This window comes from Cuculus canorus, chromosome 2 (genome assembly GCF_017976375.1).
Source record: "Cuculus canorus isolate bCucCan1 chromosome 2, bCucCan1.pri, whole genome shotgun sequence".
Lineage (NCBI taxonomy): Eukaryota > Metazoa > Chordata > Aves > Cuculiformes > Cuculidae > Cuculus > Cuculus canorus.
The window spans coordinates 34,128,717-34,152,205 of NC_071402.1; the positions used below are offsets into that span (position 1 = coordinate 34,128,717).

General features: G+C 38.6%; 1 protein-coding gene across 4 annotated transcripts; it reads right to left on the reverse strand.

Moving 5' to 3' along the window:
- Positions 1-311: 311 nt before the first annotated feature.
- On the reverse strand, positions 312-22,302 carry LY96 (lymphocyte antigen 96). Of its 4 annotated transcripts, none has more exons than XM_054057534.1 (7): positions 21,756-22,302; positions 20,074-20,160; positions 16,309-16,445; positions 14,478-14,567; positions 13,415-13,543; positions 8,577-8,614; positions 312-1,870 (listed from the first exon to the last, which is right to left on the reverse strand). In XM_054057534.1, exons 3-7 carry the CDS (start codon positions 16,400-16,402, stop codon positions 1,592-1,594), a joined length of 630 nt encoding a protein of 209 aa, XP_053913509.1. In that variant the 5' UTR covers positions 16,403-16,445; positions 20,074-20,160; positions 21,756-22,302; the 3' UTR covers positions 312-1,591. The 4 variants fall into 4 exon arrangements, with proteins under 4 accessions (XP_053913509.1, XP_053913511.1, XP_053913510.1 ...); XM_009570914.2 differs by lacking the exons at positions 312-1,870; positions 8,577-8,614 and adding exons at positions 9,261-11,298; positions 12,430-12,482; XM_054057536.1 differs by lacking the exon at positions 20,074-20,160.
- Between the last annotated feature and the right edge of the window lie 1,187 nt (positions 22,303-23,489).

Sequence of the window (23,489 nt, forward strand, 5' to 3'; positions counted from 1 at the left end):
TTTATCTTTATGAATGAGATCCATATCTATACAGAAGGGAAACAGAAAGGTCTAATGAGGGTATTCTGTGCACAAATGGCTTCCACATTAATAAACTCAATGTATTCATGCTGTAAGGGAAATTGCAGCCCTGACCCAAATGGGGAGAGTGAAAGAAACACATGCAGCAAGGTGACTGCATCAGGCACTGTAGGAGACTGAAACGCACCAGGTAGTGCTAAAAAGAAGCTCCAGCCCCTTTGCTATGCCTGTTGCTAAAGCTTTTATGTACACATCTATACTCATACATACACACTCGCATTATTTCTTTAATCGGCTATTGTTTTTATTTGTTTTTCATGATGAATAAACATTTCTAGCATCTGCTGATTAAAAGAACAGTCATTTTGAACCATATGTATCATATGCAAAAGCTGTATGCAGGACAAATGCAGTTTAGCAGTTTTAACTAAAATTAAATTCAAAGAAGGCAGCGTTGAATTAGAATTATAGAATCTCTATTTTGGAAAAGATCTTTGACATCATCAAGTCCAACTGTACTTGTTCACTACCAAATCATATCTCTAAGCATTTCATCTACCTGTCTTTCAAATACCTCAAGGGATGGTGACCCAATCACCTCCCCAGGCAGCCTTTTCCAGTGCTTGATAACCCTTTCAGTGAAGTTTTTTCTAATGTCCAATCTGAACCTCCCCTGGTGCAGCTTGAGGCCATTCCCCCTTGTGCTATCACCTGTCACTTGGGTGAAGAGACCAACACTCACCTCTCTACAACCTCCTTTCAGATAGTTGTAGAGAGCAATAAGGTCTCCCCTCAGCCTCCTCTTCTCAAGGCTAAACAACCCCAGCTCTCTCAGCCGTTCCTCATAAGACTTGTTTTCCAGCCCCTTCATCAATTTTGTTGCCCTTCTCTAGACAAGCTCCAGGACCTCAATGTCTTTCTTCTAGTGAAATAGAAGACCTGAGGCTTTTCTTGAAAAGAAAAAATGGAAGAATGTGTAAGGGCATGTTGCTGGCATGGGGGTGGTAACTGACAACAGCAGTAGAAGCAAGAAAAAGATGTTTAAAATCAATACTAGGCCTGTAAAAAAGAATGACAAAGCTGCATCTAAAAATAATATTCTTGGATATGCCACTGCAGGATACATTCACAGTAGTACACCAGGCAACAACAACAACGAAAACACTAATACAAAAATTAAAGAAAACACACTTCCTGTTTAATTAAATTATTAATTAAAAACGAAAGAAGATATGATCTCTGCTTTCACAGAGCAGCAGCTTTGTGCCAAATACCAACGCAGGAGTCCCTTTAAAATGAAATGCCTTTATTGCAGCAGCTGCTGTGCAGCTTAATGAACTTGTCCACTTTTGCAAGACAGACTGCGTAGTTTTCTATTATCTCTTGCTTTCTCACAGCACAAGCACACTAGGCTGGTACAAAATGTTAATCACAGTTTTTAATTTGAAGCACTATTAGTTTCTTTAATATTCAAAGCAGCCCTGCTAGAGAAAGAAACAATAGCTCCAAGGCAACAGAAGCTGTTTGCTTCCCTTCCACTGAATAATATTTCCCACCCATACTTTCAGGCTCATGCTGAATTACGGGCAGAGATGCTCACAGCTGTTGCTAGATCCAGATGACTCTCAGTTTCCACGCTGACAGATGAGACAGCCTCCTCTTCCTCCTCCAGTGCGAACGTGGAGTAGAGGAAAAGGAGAGAGGCATTGATGAGCCCAGACCCAAACTGGTGCCTGCACATGCCACTCCGGTGCACCTCCAATGAGCTGGTGGGGCACGCAGCATAGGAGATCAGTGGTAGGACACTCAGCATTGCAGCCCGAGGTCTTGGCATCAAGCTGCGGAGGTGCTGGAACAATCATGGGCAGTGTTGGTCACAGTTAGCATACAGACCAAGTCCCCTTCTATGGACAAAGGATCCTCGACTGCACTTTGCTGCGTGCTTCCTCAGTGGCGTGGCATCACTGCTACTGCTTTTTCGGCTTGTGTGATGTTAATCACTCTCTGAGTTAATTAGTCCGGTTTCAATTAGTAGGGTAACACTTCATTTTAAGCAAGAGAACGATTCTATTAATTTCAATACTGTATGGCTAAATCTACCCAACAATCCCCGAAGAACATGGACTAATAGTGTATCTGTCGTAAGTGATGACAATCAAAATCCGGGAATCAAATATAATGTTAAAAAGATTCTCCACCTTTATCTACTACAAGTTTCATAGGATTTTTTCAGGGTTCTCAACCCGTCTTTTCCTCAAAGTATACCTGTAGCATTACAGATAGTTTCACTATAAAACCAGACAGAGAAAACCTGCCTGCTGCTGTAGCAGAAGAAACACACATGAACACTATGAGAATTAACATCTTCATTTAGGTTTCTTTTCACAGGGAGTGTAGAAAGGTGTTCTGCCAGTGAGTAATCCTGCAACAAAATCTTCTTCAAAACATTAGCTTGTGAATGGGGTTGAGTGACCTTCAGTCACTTGACTAGAAAAAAATGCCTCTGTGTTGTGGGAGACTTTTAAGCACAAGGTCTCGTATTAAAGGGGAGGTGGACAAATTTGCTAATACATGGAGACATCTGCAGGCAACGAGTTATCTTGAAGGGGGGAGTTTCCTGGAAAAATTAAGGTAACAGAATTTGTCTTTAGGAGACATTCTTGTTCAGGTGTTCATCTTTTTGTTTATATTTTCCTGTGAAAAGGCTAAAGGAGTGTTTGGGTCTCTCGTATATCATTTCATGACAGCAAAACATATCTCAGGAGGCAAAATTAATTAATCTATAACTAGCAATTACTAATATTCCTGATTTTATAAGGGACTGATTTCCACATAGTTTAAAAAAGTATTTCTCCTTTACCTTTGGTACTTTATCTCAACCAATTTTCAGGAAAGACATTGTCAGTACAACTAAATTTTGATCATAACAGAGACCGTGATGTGCAGTGCCACTCAAACGTGTGCTTGTTTTTCTGTTCCTTCACTTAGATGGTGATAACCTTACAGGGTGCTCAGAAACTGAATAAAGATTTCTGTTCAACAAAGCAAAGATTTCTGCAGATTTGGGGAGAATGCCTGTACTGCACTGCTCAAAAGTTGATACGTGATTGGGTTATTAAAGACTGAATCGTAAAGCTGTAGGAAAAAAAGGGCACATTAAAAATGAGTGACAACTCTTCCTGAGTTAAGTTAATAACTACACATGCAGCCTTAATATTCTCCTAGCACTGCTTGGGATTTTTGCATAAAATTTCTTGCAGCAGAGACTTTTGGTTGCTTGACAGATTCAGACTGACAGTCTACAGGTGAAAGGCTTTCTGCCACATTATTAGGCTTTTGAGTCATTCAGGAGCATGGTGACAAGTGAATATTATGTGTAGGCACTTATCTTATGAAGGGCCAAGCCCCTGGTAAAATTCTTCTAAATGGCTTCATTGACTCAAACAAGTTTTTGTCATGCTTAAGGATGTGTAGTATTTGGTTCCAAGTACAGATCTTCCTCTCTCATTTGATTGCACCTTTTTTATTCAGCAAGATAATAGCCTGTCAATCATCAGGAAGCATAAGCTGTCCTAGCACTGTAATTCAGAGATCAGTTGTTTATTTTACAAAGTGAAGCACTAACTTGCAGCCAAACTACTTCTTTTACTCCAGGCTTGATACTAATATTGGAAAAATTATTAAGAATTTAAAGCCTAAACAGAGCATATTCCATTTATTTTTTGAACATTTTAGTATTTATCTCGCCCATTTAAATAGTCAAATATTACTTTTTTTTTCCCCCAATAGAAATGAACAGAGTGAAAACAATACAAAGCATGCAGGCACAATGCGCAGTTTGCATTCATGTGCATCAAGATCTCCTGAAGGGTATAATGCTCTCTTGACAACTCAAAAAATGTACCCTGTAGGATGTGACAGGATACATTATTTAGCTTATGCACATTTATAAAGCCGCGGTTCTGCAGTAACTAAATTGCACCACAAGGAACAGGGCAAAACCATCACCCAAAGGGGAAGCCTTCACTCCAACTCCAAGTGTGCAGATTCTTTACAACTTTAAGGGAAGGAGGAAAATGGGAATACTCACAACTTTATATGGGGCTTTTAAGATCAAGAATTCAGAAATTTGGTAGCCTAGCGAGATGACAGTCAGCTTGGGGGGTTGATACTTTGATATTTATTTCTTCTTGGTAGAAAAATTCAGCATGTGGAAAGTTGAGGTGACCATGCAACTGCTAGATTCTCTTTATGTTACAGTGCACATGTGAAACACCTACCGTGGTGAGTTGAAGGAAATCAGTTTAATTTATAAAACTAGTCTACTTTAAACCCATACTGTGGTGAAGTCACAACCCTGCAGAGAGGGAGGTGCCACCCCAGTCTACTGAGGAGTGACACTGCTGTTCCTCAGGTCCACAAGTCTACAGTGCTGCCAGTAAATGACCTCTGGGAAAATGGAAAGCCATACTGTCTCACCAAGGAACAGCAGGTCAAAAGGTTTCCACCTGCTCACAGTGACCATTAGGGCAATGATCCTAAAAACATGTTGCTTTACTCTTAGATTAGTCTCTTAATCTCCACATCGAGACTAAAAATAGAGGAAACAGTCACTGAAAGGGTCAATAATTTGGTCTGAAGATTGTATCAATGTTCTTGTGGTAGGAACTTTTTAATATAATAACACAGCCACATAGTTTTTTGTGGTGGAAAATAAGACAGTTCAGTTTGCCTACCACCTTATCTCACAGAGCTGTGGTCAATGTGATATCCCTTAGAAAAGTGTGAGACCATGGCAAAAAAAAGCCGACTTTGATGTTAAAACCATGCAACGTCAATTTAGACACCCAAACAATGCATATGGTCAAGACCCATCACACTTAGGCCTTTGGCTCTACTTTCAACAAAATCTCTGAATTTTGTACATATCTCACTGTGTCATGCTATATGCTTTTCAGGCTATAAATGCTTTGAAATGTGAATTACAGTGGAAATCGCGGTGGAAAACAAGAATTAATTCAGTCTGTCTGCCATAGTTAGTGGAAAGCTATCTTGCACTGCACCAAAGCAGCCGCCTCATTGAGTAGGATTTCTGTATTGCCCTTTGGAGATGTCAGACAGTCGCACTGCAGAATGAAAGGCTTCTGAGTCACTCTCTTGGGGCTAGTTGCTTAGTAGGTGCTTTGGATCTGGCCATGATTCACATTTCAAAGAACCCTTAAAATATTATTTTACTAATTTCATAAATATTTATACAGTACCCAGCAGGGAAGCAACAGTCCTGATTACAAGCTACTTACAGAAGGCACCACTGCAATCCAAGTATTAAGAAAACCCAGATAATCATATTTGTAATTGCTGAATACCTTTCGCTCATGGTGAATTTTAGCACTTCTCATAGAATTATGGTGTCTTAGTCATCCTTGCTGTATTGACAGAATGTTTGTAGAAAACCTCCTCTTTCAAATAAACCTAATATTAGTGCCTGACTCACTGATATTGCAATATTGTGTCTATAAATATTTCAAATATCTTTCATTTGATTGTATATCTTATGTAACTGTTTATCACACCTGTACTTTCTTCCTTATTTTCTTCCACACTTTCATATATTGATGAGTATGTCCAGTTCTCAGCTTCAGTAAGATTTGGAGACACTGAACACCTCCAGCAGGGCTTATTATAAGTCTGGCCTGTTCCGTTCCGTTCCGTTCCGTTCTATTCTATTCTATTCTATTCTATTCTATTCTATTCTATTCTATTCTATTCTATTCTATTCTATTCCATTCCATTCCATTCCATTCCATTCTATTTCATTCTACAATGTGGTTACTTTAGCCATATACACCTAAAGGTGCATAAGGAGGAGGCTTATTGGTCTGCTATATTTGTTCTATTTGTTATAACATTTCCTTTTCATAAACCTCAAAGTACTAAATATATATAATTTACAACATTATGTATAATTTACAACATTAAAATTTATGGTTTGATCTTCTCCCCCGATGTGTTTCTACCTAAGTCTTATAAAGTCTTAATGTTTCCCTTTCTATATCCATTGCAGAAGAAGGCACATACAGTCATTTAGAACTGGGGTGTGCACCTGTACCCTATAGGACAACTCAGACTGTCAAGTAGATACTAATATGAGTATGACTATCACAGCTTGATTCCCAGCTTATCAGCCAAATCCCAGTGTTATTGCATCTCAGTGTTTCCTTGAGTAACGCCAATTTGTCACAAAAAAAAAAAAAAGTAGAAAATTATTTATTTTTTTAAGGAATTCCTTTCCTCTGTAAGTAGTAAAAGTACTCCTTTTCCCCTGTAATATTAAAATCTCTAGAAGTTTTACGGGTTAGAGAAACTGTATTTCTAACAGTCAGAGTCACTTGAAGGTAGGTGGGGGAACCAGAAAGGCATATTGCTGCTGACAGTTTGTTTTTCTGACAATCATGTGTGAAATTTTCCTTAATGATTTTCATTGTTCTGTCTCTGCTATATCTATGCAATTAAAACATCTTTAACACTTTAAAGGTAAGAGGAAAGTTCCACTACATGCAATGTCCACCAACATAGGGCAGATTTCTCCAATGCAATGTGTAATTATAAAAGATAACTACCAGTCTCTTCAGCTGATATTCAGATGTGAAATAAAGTCAAGTTGTTCTAAACCAGAGTTAATTCAGGGTCAAAGCAAACAACAGCTCAGTTTCATATGCATTATGTTTTATTATTTCCTCCTTTATGTATCTCATAAGTGAAGGGCAGATAGTTTTTATTCTATTGCTTTCAAAGGACTAATGCTAGGATTTTGCTTTTCTGTATCTATCTTTAATTATTGCAGAGTTGTGGGGCATTTACTTTTAATTTGCACTACTCAAATTGTTAAAAAATGTTACTGTATTAAAAGTAAAAAAAATATGGGTAATGCAGTGAAATGTCTAAAATGAATATGGCTGAACAAAATGTATGTAAGAATGAAACCAACTTCATAATCAATATGAAGGTACTTCTCCAGGATAGATACAAAAACCACAATGGATATGCCCAGTTAGCAGAAGTTACAATTTGAGAAAAAAAATTACAATTTACTCTGTTGTACTTGAAAGTTTTGTGCAGGCAGGAAAACAGGCAGATGGTGACCTTAATACTCAAAATAAGTGACCATTCCCTCCTGTGAGCAAAGAGCCAGGTCTGCTACTAAAGCTTTTGCTTTCTTAGTCGCATGAGTAAGGAATTGTTTACTAACATAAATTTAAAAACTCAACAGCTTTAGCTAAGGCAGCTGTTTAAGCTAAATTTCAAGATTAAAATAAAGAGGGTTTTTTTAGACAGAAGCTTTGGGAAATTGCTATAAACTCTCTGGCCAAATAGATATGTGTGCATATACGTATATATATTATATTTGTATATATATTATATACATTTATATAAGTTTTTTCTTTGCCAGTAGTAAAATGTATCTTAAAGAAAAGAGGTTGTGGACATAAACATCTACAGAAGCCATGCAGCAAAGCCCCTGTGCCTAGGATCCACAAGACAAGTATGTGAAGACAGCGACTGTTTTGTGGGATTTCCAAAGTCCAGTCATTTCTAAAGCAAGCAAGGAGAATTTGTGAACTTCCTTTCTCCTGTCCTCTCTCCCCTAAGCAATACAGGCATGAGCTGCCCTCCCTTCCCATCTCTTCCCATCAGAAATGTCACTATCCGCATTTACTCAGTGTCATTAAACTCAATGTGCTGGCAGGAATGCACAGGCAGAACAAAGCAGCTGAAGTTATTCAGCATAATGTGCTACAATGGCACTTCAAAGGTAATTACTAACCTTTTGCTGAGAAAAAAAAAGTGTGCAAAAGGGATTAATGCTACTAGGTTTCTCTTTTGGTGCCTGCAACACGGACCTGCATCATCAAGTTCAACTCCTTGTTGCAGGAACCGTGTAGATAATTTGTTCAGTTTGAGTATGCATGCTTTTTACCAGCCAAGCTAACTGGTGACTGAGGGATTGCTTATGCCTTCCAATCTATCCCTGAAAACAACATGTGCCATTGTAATACCTGAATTATGTGGAATTTTCTTTGTGTGTCTACCTCAAATGATGATACAATTCAGCAAGCAAATGTATATGTTATTGCGGTCAGTAGGGCTTCTCTCGCTCGAAATTATGCATGTTTTGCTGTTTTATCAAATGAAACTGTAATAACATGGCTCAAAAAGTGTGTGCTCTTACTGGAAAACACATTTTACAGGAACTGCTTCTTCTGATAATTACATATTTGGTGACAGAGGGTGAGGGGGTGAAGAAAAGCTATTTTCCCATCTGCAGCAAATCCTGACAGCCGCTTAAAAACAACAGCAACGAAGGAGAGAAAAAGAGACATTTGTGAAGGTTGTAGATATTAGTTTCAGGTACGTATGCCACACACAAGGCCTTCCCTGACTTATTTCAGTTTGCAGGGGAGGGGGGTTTGCATGGCTCACTGGAACTCCTGGCAAAATACAGGTGTCTCAGGATGTGTAAGTCTCCCTGAATATTTTAAGCAAGTAATACTTACTGAATGGTTTACAGCAGAGAATTCACACCATTCAAACTCTAGATAGAGAGAGAAAATAAAGCAGTGAAAAATGGATCAAAGTTAACTGACCCAATAAATTGAATTAAAATGAAACATACAGATAAGTGTTTACCAAGTCCCGGTCATTCACTTTATTCTACATAGACTTACTTTTAAGTTCAGGGCTCTTTGCTGCAGAGCCCTGACTATGGGCTCAAGAAAGTTCAGAAAGGAAAAAGTTAAATACTAACTGTTGGCAACTCTAGACAAGAGCAGAAGAAAGGAAAGCCTTGTAACAGCTCTATCCGGAGAACAAGGCACACAAAGCAAAGCTCTGCCTTCAGCTGTGCCCTTCACCCTATGGTACCGCAGCAATTTCAGGGTAAGCTGTTTGCATGATCTTACGTCTCACAAAAACCTGTCTTCTCTTGTCCATGGGGGAACGTGGCATGGCAGCCACCAGTGCTGCAATAAGCGGAAACCTTCAGTCATCTGCAGAAGAGACCCTGAAGCCTTCGAAAGGTCTTTGCTCTATAAAGTTGCGGCTCCTGAGTTCTGCCTTGCAATCCTATCTGTTGGCATGTGTAATCATAACCCTTCAGCTGAAGATCTACACTTTAACAGTCTGCATTGCAAGCTAGTGAATACATATGTTTATCTGTAAATGTCCCTATTTAGATGCTGTTTCTACCTTCACATGAACTGCAAATTTTCTGTGACATTCTATAAGATGCTTATGACAAATAGAGCATTTGAATGGCCCTGTTTAGAGGAGCTGTCAGTCTGTCCTACCTGAGGTACCTGCTGTTTTATAAACAAATCATTTCTTCTAAGACCCTGAATAATTCAGAGCATCAAAAATTTCAGAACAGTTTGTCACTAAATACCGTTTTAGGCCTTCAAAGGGTGATTGCTGGACACTGTGAAATGGGTGCACAGGGACATCACACAGCAAGACTGCTCTCTGGACCACGAATAGTACTTGAAACAAGCAAAACAGATTAAGACGAAACTGACTGCAACTCTAGTAGCTTGTTTCAAATGGAAACAGGAGCTGCTGTGATACTCGGTCATGGGCTACTTCTGCAATGGTCTGTGGACTGAACATAAGCACAGATGCTTTGACCATTACCATTTGGATTCATTTGTGGCTTCTCGTCTCCAGCCATAACACACTTCTACTTCTTATATTTTTATTGGGTCTTTATTTTTCTTTAGACTGCTGAATTAGCTATATTGAGACAAATTTTTAAATGCAGTATGTACATATTTAAGTGGGGAGTTTTGGGGATTTTTTTTTTTCTGATAGTCAGTTTGAAAATCTCTTTGTGTGTAAAGCGAGATCAAAATCTTCACTTCTGCTAATTTTCATGCTTGATATTTAACAGCCTGAAAGAGGATTGATTTGTTCTGGGTTTTCATTTTTTTTCCAGGCATTTGGAAGCAATCTGCCGGACACAGCATAACCTGACAGCCTGCGCCATGCACACCTTCAACACCAGCTTGATCATTAGAGAAAAGTGTCTAAACTCACAAAGGAACCACTGGAGGGAGACTGAGGATGAAAAGAGCACATGGCATCCTAACATCGTAAGCAGGGTACTTGTCTGAAGGCAGGAAGCATTCGTGCACTATACAAGTCACTGTCTTTCACCATGCAGTAGCACCGAAGTACTGCGAGACCTGAAACGACGCCACCTCTCTTCGTAAGGACCAAATCTTATACTCCTTCAAAATCTTACCTAAGGTCTCAGATATGGAGACAGAGAAGAGAGAGAGGGTGAGTACCAAACATCAGGCTGACCAAGGTGCAGAAGTCACAGTAAGAGCTTTAGGCATGCTTTTGCCAACTGAGAAAAAGGTCAACCTGTTGGGCAACAACTGTCCTCCTGCTTCTGAAGGAAACAGCTTCTGAAGCCTGTGCCCCTTGAACTCTGAGCAAGAGCTGAAAAAAATGCTATGGGGTTGTAGTTAAGCTCTGGAGTGCTAAATGCAGCTGTATAGGATCAGTGTAACTGGAAATAGGTTCCACTTTGGATGTCAGCTAGTACCTCATCACAAATTATTACTCCTCTCATTCAGCTCAGTGAAAAAGGAGCAGAACATTAGGAAACCTCTAAAGATAATCAGAAAATAACAAGAGAATAAAAAAAAAAATTCCTCAATTTGATTGTACAAGTGAGTTTTATTGTTAAAAAAAAAACCAAACACAACAGGTTTCTAGGTTCAAATGCTGCTGTATGTTGAGTACTGGCGAATAAATGATTTTTGCACTTTAAAACATCAGAAATTCTTGAATTAGTTTGGTTCTGTCTGAAGGACTCGGTTTTTCCGTAACTCAAGGCACAGCACTGACAGGTCCTCAGCCTGACATCCTGTCAGGGTTATTCTGTGAATTAATCAGGATGCCTGATTCCCAGAAATTTTTTGCACATTGGCTGAGCATTCAATTACAGCAGTACTATAAATGGATAAGATTATCTATAGCGTAGCTTTCCAGGCAGAACATGGTGTATTCTACCTCAGGAAATTTAGTGGTCTTATTATTTTGCAGCTCAGATTCCAGTTGTTTGCAGAAGTGACCTCTGTATTCTGAAATTACTTGAAATATTTGTTGCATTCAGAAAGGATCTTGTTTTACTGTCATAGTGAAATTCAAGCAGATGATCATATTACTCTCAGAATCATCAGAGAATCCTTCTAAAAGAATGTTATAATTACCCTAAAAGAAGTAAGGGGAAAAAAAAAATTAGTGCATAATTTTGCCTGCTTTTGTCCAAGTAGCTGCTTAGAGTGGTTCTGCTGATTTCAGTTAGGATTGAAAAAGAAGATTCCCATCAGGGACTGTAATCACAGTTATATTCAGAAATCTCTGTGCTCAGGACAGGACACTAAGAAACAGCAATGGACTGTTCTTATTGCACAAGCAGACTTCTGTTAGCACCAAGATAGAAGATAGCTTGGTGGCCTCTGTGGAACCCAGGTCTTATGCTACCCTCTTTGACACCTGTCACCCTTTTCTGCTATGGAAAACTGGAGGTGAGCACTCAGGAATTGAAAGGCTCTTAAGACTAATCTAAAGACTGGGAGGCTTGCAAGAGTTTCTTCTTTACAGCAAAGGTTATGATTAGGGTTAGTCCCTGGTCTGGCAGAGTCCTGTTGAGAAGTGTAAAGTCTGCCATAAACGCTTCATCTATAGAAGAACTGCTTATGGAAGAGGACATTCCTGTCTACTGCCAGCTCTGGGCTAGAAAAGATGCTGGCCTGCATGGAGATCAACACTGTTAGAGGCCCATGAGCTTTGACTTAAGTGGAGGCTGGAGATTTTGTACCAGTAGGAGATCCTTAGTGACATTTGTGGGGATTAATAGGGATGGGAAGGGTCTTGGGAAGACTCGGGCAGCTGATGAGGTGGGTGTTGGATCAGAGTGGGCTAACCTGAGGGCTGGTGCTGCTCCTGTTTTAACTCTAGAGCATTGCTTTTACTGTCAGATACTGTTATCACCAAATCTTTGAAAATGGTTTCAGGGAGAAACAGACCAGAATGAGAAGAGAATATAAAGACCAAAATGGAAAGAAAGAATATGGATGGATTTACTCAAACAGGTAAAAGGAAACACAATAATTTACCAATAAAAATTGAATGATGCTAAGGTGACATTAACTGGTATTAACCTGAGCATTTCAGAGATACTACCATCCTGGTGTCATCACATCAAGCATAAGAAAGTTTTCTGACATTTTCTTTAGCTGTTCTCCACAGTTTGAGCAAGCATCTCTTTTCAGGAAATATATCCGTGTAAGTATGTAGTTCTACTGTTGTTATTTCTCTATATAAAATGCTGAAAATTACCTTTGGAAACTTTATTCTTACACCTTTAATGTCAAATTCTGATGCAAATGTTTCTGTAAAACAGATATTTATAATATAAATGGTTACTTAATCAAGTCTTCAATCAAACTTCATAAATAACTTCAAAGCATTGTGGCATAACTCTCAGCAGCAGTACCTATGCCATTTACTCCTTCAGTGAAAGAGCTTTTTCCCGTTTCTTCTCCCAGAGCTCTGCCTATTTGTCTAAGCCACGTTAGAAAATAGAAATTAACCACAATATTCCTGCAACATCTCCTATAGACCCATAGTACTGTGATAACCTGAATAATTTAACTTGTAATACTAATTCAGCTGATATTATTTTTGAAAGAAAGGAAAACATATTTTGTGTATCTTGACCACCTTACAGGTCTTTCTGGTCTTTAGTCTGATATTCTGCCTGAATTCTCTGGATCTCAGCTTGTGTCTTGTAAATTTTGATTAGCCTCTACAACAGGACTAACCCTTTTGTAATGCAAAAAAATTAAACATGGGTGTAGTGAATCTCTTTAAAAAGCGATCCAGACACTTACTTAAACAAACTGTGTTCCTGATATTAGTAGTGCCCCTACCCCCTCTAAAGTTTTCTGTACAGTGCAGTCAAATGTAGTCTTTCCATGTCATTTTAGAGATGTTAACAATAAAAATGTCATAATGAGATGAAGGATACTAGTAATCCTAATTTCTAGAGATGGAAACTAAAGTGCAAGGATGTGAAAGAATAGAATTTGGAAATTATGTTAGTGAGGATCTGGCACTGGAGAATTGCCTGCTCTGAAGTCTGCTGCTTGCCAAGCAAGATGAATTGGTCTAGATTGTTGAGAGAAAAATTTGTCTGCATGGGTTGGTCAATTCGTCTATTAAGAAATCTGCATAGTAGTGAAAAAGGGCTGGAAGATAATGGCACTGTATGGGAAGGAACCTGCCAGGTAAGGGGAAACCACTGCATACTTTCCATACCAACCTCCTTTCAGCGTTCCGCACACTGAGTATTCATCATCGGCTCCACTACAAAGGACTTCTTTCCAGTGTAATGCTTTGGCACCTTCATACCAGACTTTGAAGACAATCTTCAAAAAGGTGATGTCACTTCCTAGTTAAGACATTGCAAGTAAGAAAACGGTGGCTGGTGGGGAGGAAAAACATATATGCAGACACGCTATTTAAATAAAAACCAGTTTTCTCTGAAATACAATATTTTTTAACAGTTCCTCCCAAACTAACAGAGTGTTAGTTCCAGAAAAACAAAAAGCTGGTTTTCAACAAAAACCATTGGTCTTAAAAAATATTTGAGAGAACAATTTCAAAATCTATTTTAATTTCTTCAGCAAAGATAACATTTTGCTCAGCTCCACAACTAACCCAAATAAATACTCAGATAAGAACTCTGTATTTTTAGGTAGGCGTTGCAAACAGACTGTCCTGAATGCTGGTGATCATCATAGAGATACCTTTCCAGAGAAGAACATTTAGTCCAGCTGCAGAGTTTTTACTCAGAAAGTGAAGTTTACAATACAGCCATTTTATAAGTAACTCAGCTTGTCAGACTAAAGCTGGGTTTAAAGACTGAAGTTAGGTTTGCATACACAACCCAGTACCACTTCCAGTTTCTGGAAGATGCATAGAAGTCTTTAGCAGAAGTCCTGTCATACTTAGCCTAATGATATTCTCTGTCCTTAAAAAGAGTTGGGTCTTCTTCAGGCCATAAGGGCTTGTGTTCTGAATATCTTGTCTGCTTCTTCCAGACAAATGCACACACATCTAAACCAACTCAGCTTAGCATGTACAGTGCTAGTTAGCATGTAGAGCTCTGGTACTACTCATAAATGCTCCAACAAGTAAAATTCAAACATATTTATTTCGACAAATCATAATTTCTGTTCATCATTATAGTCTATCTATTCCATTTTTGATTACAGAAACTGTTCTCCTAAATAATTTGGCGTCTAGGATGCAGTATCAGATTTTTGCCTGTATTCAGTTTCTTGTATTTGCAAAATATAATTGTCTAATCAAGAGGGACTCACTTGGAATCCAGGTAAGAGAGGTCTTCCAGACTGATTTGTCCACGATGTGGCAAGGTGTCAGATTAAAAGTGAAAGCATGAGCTGTGGCATCTAGAGTAAAAAAAGTATTTCGTGTTGGCAGTGTGAATAGGCTGCTCCAGGAAAATAATAAAAATATGCATATGAACATGCTCACAATAAAAACATACATGTTTTAGAATATATTTAATACCATGTCTATACTAAAAAAATTGTCTAATATTAGTATTTGTAGTAAATATTAAATATGTTTTAAAGTATATTTTAATTATTTATATGCTTAGAAGGCAAAAATAATATCATATTTCTTTAAGTAGCAAGAAAAGTCATTTATTATGGTTGATAATATTTTATACACAAAACTCAGAGGCAAAAGTACCTTTATTTCTCTTTTGTCCTCTTTTGTAGTTGCACAAACTTTTTAATTAGCATTAAGCCAGCATGGTCCTCTGGTGAATATATCCTTAATTATTCAGATCATGGAATCTATGTAAACTTGCTGACAACAGCTAAAAATGTTTTTAATATACCAGAATATTTTCCAGGAAAATGTAAATGAGGCTTTGAGTAGATTTGCTTTGTGAATGACTCACCTAGCATGGTACAATGCAGTATAAGATGCAGTGTGAAAAAGCATCATACAACTTGTATCTAATCAAATTTAGAGTCCATTAGCTGATATTTTAATTTTTAAAAAATCATTCAATGACAGCCTTCGGAAGGATTTCCAGTCAGTAATTTTATTTGGTTTTTTTATTATTATTATTTTTATTCTTATTTTAGAAAAGAAATCTGTTCAATTCAGCCTGCTTCTGCCCTTCCTAGAGGCAGAGTTAGGAAGGTGGGCTCTGTATTAACCCAACTGGCAAATAGGATGTCAGGGGGATTTACAGTCAAGGGTTCTGTCTTGGGTTTCAGGGATTAAAGCAAGGGCGTGTCTGACTGTTGGTAACCAGCAATGCTTCTCATCTTGGATACAACTACACACAGGAAATTGCAACAGGAAAAAGAGCAAATAAAACTCATGGTGGTCTCAAATGTTTCAAAGCTTACGTATAACCAGTTTTACCCTTCCTCAATTTTTAATATATTAATGTAAAGCAAAGTAACCAAAATAAACATCTCCTCCTGTGCCTCAGTTTATATAGCTATTTCACAGGTGACATAGACTGGTATAGCGCAGAGATTTTCAAAAGATATGGGCCTTTTCTTGTGAAATATCACCTCAAAAGCCCATCTTCTGACTACAGAATCCATATGGGCACAATGAGCCTGTTCAACATGAACGTCAGTGACATGCCAAGTTGTTGCAGAATCAACCAAAAATCTTAGGGAACTACATGGATCCAGTGACCTGTGGCACAGACAAGGCAAGAAGGGACATGCTATTTTGTGCCAGAGCCTAAGTGATGCTCCAGCCTGACAGAAGATCACATTGTCCCTTTTTTTCCCATATACTTAAAGCTTCCCATTGTAATATATTGGTTAAATCAATGAGGTAGTGTGTACAGTACTTGCAAAACCAGTTTAAATCCCTTATCTTCTCATATTTCCTGGATCAAAACACGCTTGCTTTACTCGGGTGTAAACTTCTGTCTTACCTGCTGCACACAGGATTGTGGTAATATTTACATCTATGCAGTACAATTTGTATAATAGGGTAATTAATAACAGAAATATATTCAGCTTAACCTCTTTTTATTTTTCCGTATTCATCAAAGAAACAATCTTGAAAGAAAGTTCACATTTCTTCAGACTACAGTAATTATTGTGCAAATGCCAGTAAGAAAAAAATAAACTATTTTTTACTTACCACAAAAACTATATGACATTTCTAGATCTGAAGACATACAAAGAAATTCACTGACTCCAGGGGTGAATAAAATGAAAAATAAAAGTCCAAACATGGTTACTTATTTTGCTCCGTATTCAACAGACAAAAACTTTGTTCTGGGGAAAGAGGAACAAAAATTCAGCACAGTCATCCTCAGTCACGAGCCTTTAGGGAATATTCAGTTATTTTGTCGAATTCTTTGCCATCTTAATTAATCCAACTGCAGCACTATCAGTTATCACCACAATAAATTTTGTGAAGAAAAATAATTTCTCCTTTCTTTGTTACATTTTCCTCAGAGAACACAGCTCAAGTCACAAGTGAAAAATGAAAGCGAAAACTCTGTGAAATGAGGAAGGGAGGAGAAGTAAAATTATGATTACCAGAAGCATGTCAAGGGCTAGTTTAGTTGACGTATCAGATCTAACATTCCTTAAGACATCATTTCAAACACTCACAGTGTTTCCTGTACTTAGCAAAGGAGTGAAAAATCCACAACTGATGAAAAACAAATGCACTGTTTTATTGATATGGTAGTCAATCCCTCTCAGAAGTTTTCAGAATGAATTTATTACAAGGCTCAGCATGCTTTAGGGACACACCAGCACTCTGGAGGAGTGTATGTAGATGATGTATTTCCACATGGAGTTAAGTATCAGAGCTGAAGGCAACCATCCGATATGTTATTGAGTAGACCCACTGATGTCCTGCATGATGTCAGCTACCATCTGCAAAGCTGTATCTATCGTAATTATACTTCTCAATGAAATCAATCTTAAAAACCCAAAAAATCACAACTGCTGAGTCCCACATCTGCCTCCCAGCCTCCCACTGTGAACTTCTCCAATGCTCTTCCCTGCAGTCTCTGCTGGAGACGCTGCACTGCACAACTTGCCCAAGAGCACAGAGACCAACCCCTGACTCTTGTGCCAGTGCAGGACACAGGCCTGAGTCCAGGCAGACATGGAACATGAGATAATTAGTAACAAAAGCTGTCAAATGTTGACTGAGATGTTTCTGTAAGAACACAGAATCTATCCGTCATGGCTGAAGACAGGTTAGGAACCAGATTTTAACCTGGTATTAGATACACTCCTTTATTTCTCTCTTTTTGTGCAAAGAATAACATTTTGTCTGTATGCGTTCTATCAGTTGTGTGGACTAAACTGGGTCAGCTTTTACGGCACAAACACAGCAATATTGCTAGTCCCAACTACTTAAACAGACCAAAAAAAGGCTAATATGTCATTCAGAAAAGCACAATCATCATCTAACTGACAGCAAACACAATTACATTTTTTTCTGAATAGACTAAAACATGGAAACTTATTGAACTTATGGAAGAATGCCTATCATGAGTTACCTTCTTGATTTATATGTATTTTCTGCAGACTCCTCTCAGATCAGCAATTGTATTTTTCACCAAAAAAAGAGTGCGGTATATACGATTAATAGGTATTTTGTTTTGTGCTAAGCAGGACACTATAAAAAAATTACTTACAAAAAATGTAACAAACAATTGTTCTGACTCTCCTCGATCCTTATCACAGTGTTTAAAAGCTTTTATTCTCATGAATTCTGTACACACCGGGATAATATTTTACATATTATGAAGGCAAAGTAGGAAAAAAATAAGCAATTGTTTTTCAGAAGTCCAAACATGTAACACAAAAGATAATTTAGGAACAGTGACATGCACAAAAACTTTACTGATTGTGCCCAAAAGATGGTGGAGTTCACAGACTAGTTAAGGAAGGTGGGAATTCAGTTATAAGTACCCAAAAGTACAACTAATGAGGTAATATATGTAATAACTCACAAAATAATATAAAAATTTGCAAATTAATACGACTAGAGAATTCTCTTCAGTGTTTCCAAATCTTTCTATAGACCACAAGTAGGTTTCCACCAGCCTGATAAAGTTCAAGGCTGAAAGGAACTTGTAAAGTGGAAATTCAAAATTATATAACTTTTCAGACAGATCTCCAGTGTACATACATCACACACATATTTTTGTTGTTGTTTAATAGGATGCTATAAAACATAAATCCTTTGTGATCACAGCAGTAACACAGTTCTGTTTCAAAATGGCCAAATTTTGCTTGAGAATAGTAAAATATGTAGAGAAATTGAAATAAATTGGGAAGGCTGCAATACTTGAAAAAAAGAAATGGAGTAATGGGACAGCCACTAAGGAGTGATGGATGAAGCAGCTGCTAAGGAAGAGCTACTTTGTTCAGGTACAGTCAAAAAAAGGTTCCTTTCAGCCACAAAGCCATGGCCACTGATGTGGTGTGAGTCTAACCAGCGAGAAGCCAAGCCAGGCTCTACATTAAGTCTTCCATCAGTCCAATAGATGTGGCAAAAGTCAGAGGTCAGTTTGAGTCAGGCATGAGACAGCACTGACCGTACCCTGTTGACACACACAATAACTCAGCTATAAGCATTTTTGTACCCCTGTGGCCAGACCCATACTTTGCTGCACAGTGTGTTGGGTGCCTGACATAATCACAGGCAGACTGAAAAAAGCACTGCAGACTTATACGATTTTATATAAAAGCTCATTTAACATAAATGAATAAATCTGTGCCGAATTTCAGGACTTTCTAGACCTCCCTCAAGAACAGGTGCTTTTTCCCCAGATCCTTGCTGCAATACCCGAGGAGTGAGTCCCCCCTGGTGGCTTAGACAGACAGGTACACGGGGAAACCTCATCCTCTCCTGTTCCTAAATGCACTTTTGCTGCACAAGACCAGACTATCCAACGCTTTGAAAAAACAGTGAAATTAGATTCCATCTTAAAAAGGATCTCGCTGGCTAACAGAAAAATGGGAACAAAAAGTTCTGCTGGTATCAAGGCTGAAATATCACTTATGTCCATGATTACAAAGTTTACGACCTTCACCTTTGTGTCTGGTCAAATCATCCTTAAATCAAAATAACCTCAAACATTGGGGTTTGATTGATGAGAGGGCAAAAGGTGGTTTGACTGCTGACTGATGAAAAGCTCAATATGAACTGACAATGTGTGCCCACAGCCCAGAAGGCCAACGGTATCCTGGGCTGCATCAAAAGAAGCATGGCCAGCAGGTCGAGGGAGGTGATTCTGGCCCTCTATTCCTCTCTTGTGAAACCTCATTTGGAGTATTGTGTCCAGTTCTGGAATCCTCAGCATAAGAAGGATATGGAGCTCTTGGAATGGGTCCAGAGGAGGGCTACAAGGATGATCGGAGGTCTTGAGCACCTTCCCTACAAGGACAGGCTGAGAGAGTTGAGCTTGTTCAGCCTGGAGAAGAGAAGGCTTGGGGCAGACCTTATAGCAACCTTCCAGTACCTGAAGGGGCTACAAGAAAGCTGGGGAGGGACTGTTTACAAAGGCTTGTGGTGATAGGACTAGAGGTCCTATATAGGGCTATAAATTAGAGGGGGCAGATTTAAACTAGACATAAGGAGGAAATGCTTCACAATGAGAGTGGTGAGGCACTGGCACAGGCTGCCCAGGGAAGTTGTGGCTGCCCCATCCCTGGAGGTGTTCAAGGCCAGGCTGGATGGGGCCTGAGCAGCCTGATGTAGTGTGAGGTGTTCCTGCCCATGGCAGAGAGGTTGGAACTAGAAGATCTTTAATGTTACTTCCAACCCAAACGATTCTATGATTTTAAATTCTTTCAGTAATTCTTTCTTTTCAATCAGTTTTAGATGCTCACGCGTTCTGATGCCTTTATCAATGCCATTCATAGAACTGACCTTCTGTGATGCTCACTGCAGCCCCAAACTAGTGCACAGGATGTATGAGGAATCTGCTCTGTTCCTTTCAAGTCAGTATCAAGGGCACTAGAGAAGAGAGACATAAACTTCTCAGTATTTTATTTTCACTAAATACTCTTTTGTTACTGTAATCTTCTCTTACATACACTGATCCAGAAGGAAGATGAAAAGGAGAGAAAAAGAAGTGGAAAGAGCTACAGTGTTACTTCATTACAGTTTTGTGACAACTTACTTCCTTTGTCTTGACATCCTTTGCAACTACATTTAGTAGGGACCAACTCTCATATCGAGTTAATAGTGCATAAAATAAATACAAATGTAGAAAATTTAGGACCTCATATCTATGACTCCTCATTTTGTCTACATCTGTGATTCTGTGAGTAGAAGTTTAACTCCAAGCTTACTGACTGGTTTGTGGTTAAAATCCTTAATTTATGATATTATTACCTTCTTCCTCAATACATCGGAAAAGTGCTTTACTTACTTCTGATTGCTTTTCAAAATAATCACTTTGTATTTGGATTGTTGGCTGCAGATGAGTACTTTGACCAGATAAGCACTATAAGTCACTGAAATCTCCCTCAGGAAAGATTTATAATATACATTATCATAATATCCTATCACAGAAAAATAAATACCAGTGTAGCAGTACAGCAGAGGAAAGTACTACACTTCAAAGTGTTAGTCAGACAGAATTAAAAATTATGTCCTATTTCTTGGCATGTACCAAAACTTCACATTAATGGAAGACTCTTTTAAGATGCTAAACACATTTACTCAATAAAGAAGGAGGCAACAATAATTTAATTTTCCTTGCAGGACCATTTGAGATGTTTTTTGAAGTAGATCTTTTTGCAGCTGGAAGCAGACATGTTTATTACTTCTGATCCTGGGTTTAGGGTTGCTGCTGAAAACACTTTGATATAAAAGGGCTATGTGTAAGGCATAAAGCATGTATTCACAAAACAAATCACACTCAACAATCAACATAAAAAGTAGAAATTTGTAGCAATTCATGAGTGCTCTCATCCTATCCTTGACAATGTTTAAAGTGGAAGTAGAAAGTTAAACCCAGGAATACTAGGAAGAGGTAGAAGATTCAGCTCCTCTACATGCAGGCGATGAAGCACGTGAGTGTGCCAGGGGAGTCTGACCCAAGAACAATGCACCAGCACATATCCAGTGGGAGGGAGGGAGGGAGGGAGGGAGGGAAGGAAGGAAGGAAGGAAGGAAGGAAGGAAGGAAGGAAGGAAGGAAGGAAGGAAGGAAGGAAGGAAGGAAGGAAGGAAGGAAGGAAGGAAGGAAGGAAGGAAGGAAGGAAGGAAGGAAGGAAGGAAGGAAGGAAGGAAGGAAGGAGCATGCATTATTCTGAATACATTGTTTTTAAATGCTGTCTGTACTTTATCTTAGTGATTTGATTTGAACATAACACATTAAACCACTGGAGGCTAAAGTGAAGCAAATACACACCAGACAGTATCCTGTGGAAACAATTAAGTTTGAAATTACTCTCTGTCTGTTGGCAGTAAGCTTACGGTTTATTGTTTCCAAGCCAAGTTTAAGATTAAAGATTATAGTTATAAAGTAAACATTAAAGCATTACAGTTGTAATGAAGAACAGAGAGCAGTGAGTGAAGGGAGAAGAAAGGGCTGTGCCCTACCTGAGGCTGACAGCAAGCACGCCACAGCAACACTGCTCACCCTGGTAAGTCCAGAAATGGAGACAGCTGGACACACTTGCAGCCATTTGCTCTTATTCTCTGTTATTCCCTGCTTAAAATAGCTGCTTGCTGAGGTCTGTTTAGCTGTGGGATAATCTTATTACAGTGAATCCAACTCCTAACTAGCACATTTGTCCCATTTCTCAGGGAGGCTGCAGCTGGCTATGTTGTACATTGGGGGCATGAAGAAATTCATGGTATGACCACAGAACTCCAGGGCAACTGAAATGCAGCAGCTTACCAAGTTTCCACCTATTAAGATACACTGAGTAATTGTAATAATTCACATGTGTGCTCTTAATTTTTTACAGTACAAACAGAATTTCATGAAATTTCCATTGCCTAAATTATGCTCTCACAACACTGTGCAGGAATCCGCAGTTTATCTTTGCCAATGAGATGACTTTGGTTTGTAACAAAGCAAGTTCCAGTGAAACTAATTACCTTTTGATTCTAGAGAGCATGATTAAGAGTATGAGGTACTTCAGAGCTTTAAAGATTTCGCTTTGAAGTATCAAAATGGAATAATTTTCTCATCAGAATTTTTTACATTTGCAAGAAAAGGCTGGGATTAATTAATTTATAAAATAAAATTAAATAATAACAAGAAGCAGTGTACTTCATAATTAAGAACAGAGAGAGACTAAGGAATAATAGTGTGAACAAAGCCAAATATCTGAGAAAAAGGGTGAAGACTACCAAGAGAGCATGTAGTCAAAGACCGGAAAGAAAAATACACGTGTATCCTGTCCATTTTCCTGGGAAATACAGCAGTCATCTATGACCTTCCATGAAAGCTCTTAAGGTTGGAAAAGGACAGGAAGTAAATGCCTAGGAACGAGGCCTGATTAATTTCACATGTTGATGCTCTTCATACCAGATTGGATGAAACTGGTACTAACGTAAGATGTGAGACTCAGCTGTAAGGCAAAAGCAATTGGTTGGTACCGAAAAGGTTGCAGGAAATGGCAGCCTTCATAGTAGGTGTATCCTTGCAAACAAGACAGCTTGTAGATCATGTATTGTAGAAGACTGGGCTTCTACATCACTATTGCCTTCAGAATCCCTACCTACATCTATGAGCACATTCTCCAGGTCTTACAAATAATTTTTTTCTTCCATGTTGTACACAAGTTACCTACACCAGAAGAAACATCAGCAAATATCAGGGACAAAAACGTCAGCAGGTAGCAATACTTCTGCAATCAGAAACATTTTTCACCGAGTGCACAAAAGTCAAGAAAAAAAAATATAGCAGAAAACGGCAGCTTACAAAATTAATAGGACTGTGAAGGATGCGGAGCTGATATTTAGAAATCAAAACATAATCAGGACCTGAGAGTGACTTGAAAACAACCTGTTCTTTTAAACACTCCCATTACAGCCAGTTCTCTTACAGGATTTGTTGGCAGCAAGAGGGCCTGTTCTAGTTTATCCACATTTCCTAACTTAGGACACCAAGCATTTCAGAGTTTCCCACCAAGAAATGCATTTATTGCACTATGAAGCATCTGTATTATGACAGACTATTCAGAACCCAAAGTAAACCAGAAATGCACGTAGAAGTCTTTTTGGATTCCATTTCCATTCCTTGGTTTGTAACCTGAAAAGCAAACTACAGTTGTTTGAATACTACTCCCCACTCCTCTCAGCAAGTTCCGGGGATCTAAACCA